This window comes from Gavialis gangeticus, unplaced genomic scaffold (genome assembly GCF_001723915.1).
Source record: "Gavialis gangeticus isolate Ggan-Ray unplaced genomic scaffold, GavGan_comp1, whole genome shotgun sequence".
In the NCBI taxonomy this organism is placed as follows: Eukaryota; Metazoa; Chordata; order Crocodylia; family Gavialidae; genus Gavialis; species Gavialis gangeticus.
The window spans coordinates 7,015,108-7,022,154 of NW_017728991.1; the positions used below are offsets into that span (position 1 = coordinate 7,015,108).

The 7,047-nt window shown below is 41.3% G+C and overlaps 1 protein-coding gene across 1 annotated transcript in view; it reads left to right on the top strand.

The window, feature by feature from the left end:
- Window positions 1-7,047, top strand: part of BPTF (bromodomain PHD finger transcription factor) — an 82,830-nt gene that overhangs the window by 63,781 nt on the left and 12,002 nt on the right. The window contains exons 22-27 of the mRNA XM_019516560.1: window positions 62-288; window positions 1,039-1,261; window positions 1,534-2,438; window positions 3,605-3,687; window positions 5,313-5,538; window positions 6,947-7,032. Coding sequence (XP_019372105.1) covers window positions 62-288; window positions 1,039-1,261; window positions 1,534-2,438; window positions 3,605-3,687; window positions 5,313-5,538; window positions 6,947-7,032 — 1,750 coding nt within the window. The remainder of the gene's footprint in view (window positions 1-61; window positions 289-1,038; window positions 1,262-1,533; window positions 2,439-3,604; window positions 3,688-5,312; window positions 5,539-6,946; window positions 7,033-7,047) is intronic.

A 7,047-nucleotide genomic window follows, 5' to 3' on the forward strand; every position in this document is an offset into this window, starting at 1 on the left:
AAAAAAAAAAAAAAAAAGTTGGAACATAAATATTTTCAACGTCACATATTTGCTCTTGTAGGTCAGACTCAACAGGTGGTGACTCAGATAATCAGAGGTCAGCCTGTCTCAACTGCAGTATCTAGTACCAGCACAGCTTCTTCCAGTTCTGGACAAAAGACTGTAACAGCTCCTGGAACACCTCCACAGCCAATACAGCCCCAAACCTCAACTCCCCAAACCCCTCGTCCCCAGCAGGGGCAAGTGAAACTTACCATGGCCCAGCTTACACAGCTAACGCAAGGACAGGTAAACCATTTTTTACAGCTTCCAAATATAAAGATATGCCAATAGTGTTACCTCTTGCTTTCAGTGGTACAGTGTGCTTCTATTAGAAGTCAGTGCTCTAATAGCCATTAACTAAACATCGGGTTTCTTTTCAGTTGAAGAAAATTCATGTAAGCACACCATCCAGTCTGTTTATAGTAAAGATCTTGAGAAATTGTCTGGTATCCAAGGACTATTTAAAGCAGTAGAATTCTCCAGTGCTGAGTCTGGTTATAAACAGGCCTCAAATCGTACTGTTTGCTAGTATCTGACAGGCAGCTGAGACTTTTTTTTAAGTGAAGAATTATCTTCTGCACTGATGGTGGGACTTCTAAGATTGATTTTTGGGTTGGGGGGTAGTTAATAAGATGCCCAAAGTTACATTCAGCTGTGGCCCTTCTGTTAAAGGTTTTAGCCAGACTTGATGGACAGAAATTTAACTGTCATTGACACTGATCTAGTTTAGTATTCAGCTGAAAATAGGTATAACTGATACGAACCTCTAAGACATGATACATTGCTCCTTTATGGGCAATTCAGGTGATTTCCTGACTTGAAATTCTGCCACTGGAATGCTAGGATGTTTTAGTCGGTGCTTTGTTATGCAATATGGAACTCAGGCATCAGAGATGTGATTTGTGACGTTGTTGTTCCAGTGTCAGGAGAGCTTAGGTCTCCCAGTTCACAGGCTTATCCCACTGGGGCATTAATAACTTTTTTTTTTCCCCCTAGGGTGGCAGTCAAGGGTTGACTGTGGTAATTCAGGGACAGGGACAAACTACTGGTCAGTTACAGCTGATCCCTCAGGGAATGACTGTAATACCGGGTCCAGGGCAACAGCTAATGCAAGCAGCTATGCCAAACGGTACAATTCAAAGGTTTCTTTTCACCCCGCTACCAGCAGCAGCTACTACAGCCAGCACTACTACTACAACAGTTTCCACTTCAACATCAGGTAGGATTTTTTTGGGTTCAACATAAAGCACTGGTTTTAAGTCAAAGTAACTTTACATAGTTGGCAGCTAATGTCTTTTATTAAGTTAATTTAAAGATCATTTTGTAGGCTGAGAAATCATATGCTAGAGCTCTGGATGAAGCAGTGTACCTCTATTAAGCCATTAGGAGAAAAACTGCTTTGTCAGCTGCAGAAAGCCTAATATTTCAAATTAACATGGCTTATAGACATGTCCCTTGGAATGAATAGAATACTTTCTTTATCTTTCATAGCTACAGGGGAACAGAAACAAGCCTCACAAGCTCAGGCACAACCACCACCAGTCCTGCCTCCAATTCAGCCCCAGTCTCAGAATCAACTGCAGACCCAGCTGCAGGCACAGACACAGTGTGTTCAGCCTCAGCCCCCAGCCCAACCACAGACTGCTCAGGCCGGAGTTCAGCCTGAAGTTCAGACACAGCCTGAATCTCAGACTCCAACATCCATTCAGTCTCCAGACACATCAGAAGCACAGCCTGTCATGACACAGTCAGCTAAATCACCAGTCACCGTTCATTCTCCTACACAGACCCAGGTTCCAGGGCAGTCTCAACTTCAAGTCCAGAGTCAGCCACAGACAGTCATTCAAGCCCAGCCCCAGCTCCAGGCTCCGCAGCAAGCCCCGGTGCAGACTACATCACAACAGCCGATTCAGATGCAGCCCCATACTTCTATACAGATTCAAGCTCAGCTGCAACAACAACCCCAATCCCAGGTTCAGACTTCAGTCCAAACCCTTCCAGCTACACAAAGTTTAAGCCAAGTTACTGTACAGTCTCCATCTCGCCCTCAGCTGCAGATTCAGCAGCCTCCAACCAAGGTTATTACTGTACCTCAGCTTCAGCAACAAGTCCAGGTTCTTTCTCAACTTCAATCTCATGTTGTGGCTCAGATACAGGCCCAGCAGGGCAGTGTTCCTCAGCAAATCAAGCTTCAGCTACCTATTCAAATTCAGCAGACGAGCCCTGTACAGGCTCACCAAATTCAGAATGTGGTAACGGTTCAAGCAGCTAGTGTTCAAGAGCAGCTGCAGAGGGTTCAGCAGCTCAGGGAGCAACAGCAGAAGAAAAAGCAGATAGAAATTAAACGTGAACACACCCTTCAAGCTTCTAATCAAAGTGACATTATCCAGAAACAGGTAAAGTTCTCTGAAATAAAGGAATGCCTTAAATTAAGTAACCTCATGCTGTTAATCAGGTTGATAAGTTGTGAACTGAATTGTCTCTGATTTTTCTCCCTTTCTAAATCATATTGCAAAATGATTGGGTTTTGCCGTTGTAATGATCTAAGCTAGTTCAGCCCATTAAGAGAAGTCTGCAGTGCCTACAGCTTTTTGACACTGTCTTAATTTATTGTAATTGATTATTGGGAAGATATATGCTCAGTGTTAGTCCAGAGAGGTAGTTAGCTGTGTTAGTCTGAAGTCGCGCAGAAGGCAGAGCAGGGTGGCACCAAAGAGTAGCATGTTCAGAAGCATAAGCTGCTGCCTACAAAAGCTTTATGCCTCTCTGAACAAGTTAGTTTCTAAGGTGTCATCCTGCCCCAGTGTTAGTCCAGAGGAGACAGGTTGTATATGCAAGGGCAAATGCTTGGTGCGCTTGTACAGTAGTTTTGTTGACCGCTGAGGAAAGAACACTAGAAGAGGTGTGTTAGGTATAATATAAAAGAAAGACAAAAAACAAGAAAAAATGTGGAGTCTTTTGTATAATATCTTGTGATTAGAACTAACTTCAGTTAATTAACTCCTGTTTTAGAATATTATTAAAGCCATTAGAGCCATGGTTTTCAGCCTGTAGTCCACAGAGCCCTGGGAGTCTGCAAACTGTCTAAGGGGTCTGCAGAAGATGACTATGATCAATCAGAAGTATGTGATTACCCACACTTACAGTTCAAGGGGGTCGGTACCTCTGTTTGAAACTTCCAAAGGGGTCTTCCCCTCTGTTAAAAGTTTTTTAGGGATCCACAAATGAAAAAAGGTTGAAAAGCACTAGTTTAGAGCCTAATTGTATTTTTGAATTCCAAGAAAAAGTTGTGAAAGCAAGCATTCCCCTGCCATATGGCTGAAGTCCTGTAGTACAGCAAAGAGCAGCGGACTAAAAGTAAAGCTGACTGAACTTTCATTGTCCAGAAATAGTAAAATTAGATTGAAATTTCCCAGTTCTAATTTAAAACCCCTAATTTAGTGTAAATATAGGACTTATAAACTTAAACAAGTTAGTACGTGTACCATTTTTTCCCCAAGTGCTGTCAGCAGCACTGGCTAAAGTTTTCAAGTTTTGTTTTGGATTTTGTGTTGTCCTCAAGGTGGTGATGAAACACAATGCTGTGATAGAGCACTTGAAGCAGAAAAAGACTCTGACCCCTGCAGAACGAGAGGAAAATCAGAGGTAGGCACACAATGGTTTGTTAGCAATGGAGCCTTTTTTTCCATCGGACCCCCTCAAACCTTTTCTGTTGAGCAAAATGAGTCTTGCATATAGAAAAGCCTGGTTATATGAGATTTTTCCATTTGAATATGGATTTCAAACGACATACAAATAGTTGTTGACAAATCCATGATTTAGAAATAATGTTCCTAATAAATGAGCATTTGGATTCCACTCTAGTCAAATTTACGTTGATTTGTTTCTACTTATTAATTCAAAATAAATAACTAGCTTTGAGGGATCTCAAAAGGGAAATGGAAAGATTGTTCTATTATAGCTATGCCTGTTTCATTTTTGTTTGGGGTCGTCTTTGTTATGGTTTCTTAATTTCATTCCCCTTTTTTTGCCAGCAGCTTGTCTTCTGTTTTAATATTTTACCTCCCAGTCAGTAGACCAAAGTAGCGAGAAATGAAGATATTGTTATTCCATAGACTGGTGGGGGTTTCATGTCTACCCCTGGCAAATGCCTATTTGGAGCATTCATGTCATGTGTTCTCCCATGGCCATTTTGACTTTTTTTTACCCATCTAGTTAGTTCACTAAATAATCGCAGGTATCCAGTCATTTTGCGAATAGAACTACCAAAGGGGAACTACTACAAAGTCTTCCTTGGTCTTCACATCAGGTCACAGAGAGAGTACTATGCAACTTAATTGCCCATTCATCCAGTGTAACGAATGAAGTGACTAGTCAGTGACAGGCTCACAAACTAAAGGCTGAAATTTGTCGGAGTTCATTTTTGGAAGTATCCTAATTTGTGCTTAAAAAGACAAGCAACCTCCGTTCCTGGGAATGCCATCTTTCCTCCCTCCTTTCCCCAACAAGCATAGTTTGTAGCAGTGCTTCTCTACCTACTATAAAAAAGACCAGGCTATATAGCAATAGGATAGCGAAGAAGAGCAGAACAGATTGCTCCTGAGGAAAACATTGGGAGTTATTGATCTGTATAGATAGAGAAGAACGGTCTGCTGCGACTTTCTTGGGTCAAAACAGCAAAGTTCAATTATCTGCAAGACAAAGAGTCTGTTTTGCACCATCCTGAGAGGTTTCAGGATTGGTTTTCATCCTGTAGGAGAATGCAAAACCTCTTTTCGAATGTTTTATGAAAAGTAGAATCTATTTTCTGATTAAAACATGATTTTTTTTTTTTATTCAGGGAGGATTTTTTTGGGCCCAGGACTCACTGGTCACTTCTGATAGGATGGGAGAAAACTCTCACTATTCTTTGAATGGGCAGAACAGGGACTTCAACCTGGGTATCCTATATCCCAGACTCTGAGTGTCCCATGGGTATAGATTCATAGATGCTGGGGTCGAGTCTGACCCCTTGCCCTGGTATGCCAGTTCTTTAACCATCAACAGAGCCATGTCTGTCTGTCTCTCTGTCTAAACAGATAAAATGCTCCTGTGAGATATTAGTCAAACAAATTCTGTTAATGTAACCAAATCTGTCTTTTAACTACCGTTTTTAAGATGTAATAGTAGACCCTGTGATTTATGTCGACTGTAATAATGAAATATTTTTACTTTTGTAAGAGGCAACAAGGCTGCATGGCACAGTGTTCTGTTTTCTGCTCCTTTCCCAGAATGATAGTGTGTAACCAAGTGATGAAGTATATTTTGGATAAGATAGATAAAGAAGAAAAACAGGCAGCAAAGAAACGGAAGAGAGAAGAGAGCGTAGAGCAGAAGCGTAGCAAACAGAATGCTACCAAGCTCTCGGCTCTGCTTTTCAAACACAAAGAACAGCTGAAAGCTGAAATACTGAAAAAAAGAGCACTTCTGGACAAAGACCTACAAATTGAAGTGCAGGTAAGAGCAGCTCCTCCCAATGATCAGCGGGGTTTTTTAGTTTGGGGAAAATATTTCCATAATTATTTACCAGCTTATTTGTTGAGGCTTTGAGGAATTGGTTTCCTCATACACAGATCGGTGCAGGTGTATCCTTTATGTTTATGCCTCTGATGTTTATCTCACTGTTTCTTGCTGCTCCCTGAAATAGTTTTGACATATTAGTCAGTGCGCCAAAACTTTCAATCTTGTGTCTTGTTGAACAAGATCAACTGGGAAGATGTGTGTGTGGGGTGAGGGAAGGAATAGAACTTCCTCTTGTACCTTCACCTCCCTCCAGAGGGGAGAGGTTCCATTTCACTCCATTCCCATTTAAGTTTTCTATACAGATGGGGTGATATCTCTGCAGAAAGGGAAAGATCTGGATTAGAGGTGTTCTTTGTAGGTTCCCACAAATTCTAGGGCTTGCTGTGTTTTGTTCCTTTTGTATTCGCTCTCTGTAAGGGCATCAGATCTCCAGGTGACGCACTGCAACAAAAATGTATGAAGGAATTTCAGGTAAAGGCCGCTCAGTTTATATGAACTCTTTTCAATCAACTGTCAGGAGAGCTTAGAAATGGTGAGCTACAAGAGCTGGAACTTTGAACGAGGGAACTTTGAACAAAGAGTTTCTTCTTCACTTAGAGTTGAAGGAGCTGGAAAATTTGGAGTATGGTATTTGTACCTGCCACCAGTGACCATGTGTCAGAGTTTTCCAATTGCTGTGGGAGTTGTCCCACTGTCTCGCTAAACAGTGAAGATGCAAAAATGAGATTTCTGAGGGATGGTATTGAGTTGAAAGATTATTACCCAGTGCTTTTCACACAAGATCTTGTGCCCTGCTTTTTTCAGTGCCATTTGACACTAGTTCATTCTGCTGTTAAATGTCTCAGATCACCCTTTTACCTGCCCAAGGAGTGACCAACAGCGACTACAGACTGAAAATAGATCTCCCATATGGCCATGTACTTCTGTATTATCAGTTCTGTGCACACTATTTCAAATCCAAATGGCACAATTTCCATTAATAGAAAACTATTAATTTTACTACTTTAATAAAATACCCAAAACTTCTGTGATAATTCTTTTAATTTTGAAGGCTGCCTCCACCCTATGATTCTGCTTTTATATATCTGGTCTATTTATTAACCAGTTGCGCTCCACCTCCTCAACAGTCTTTTATGATAGAATTAGAAAGAAGGTCACCTATCCAATGATTACTGATAGACACCTCTCTTTAACGTTATGTTAATCTTGGATTTTGCACTTTAAATTACGTGAGTGGTTTTTCCTCGTTTGAATGTAGCAGGATTTGAGGCTGGGTTCTCATCCTGTTATGAAATATTCTCACAAGGTGTCCTTTTTCTTTGCATTATTTAATCTGCTTTAGGAAGAGCTAAAGAAGGACCTGACGAAAATTAAGAAAGAAAAAGAAAAAGCACAGGCAGCTGCTGCTGCTGCTGCAGTGGCGGCAGCAGCGGCGGGTGCTGC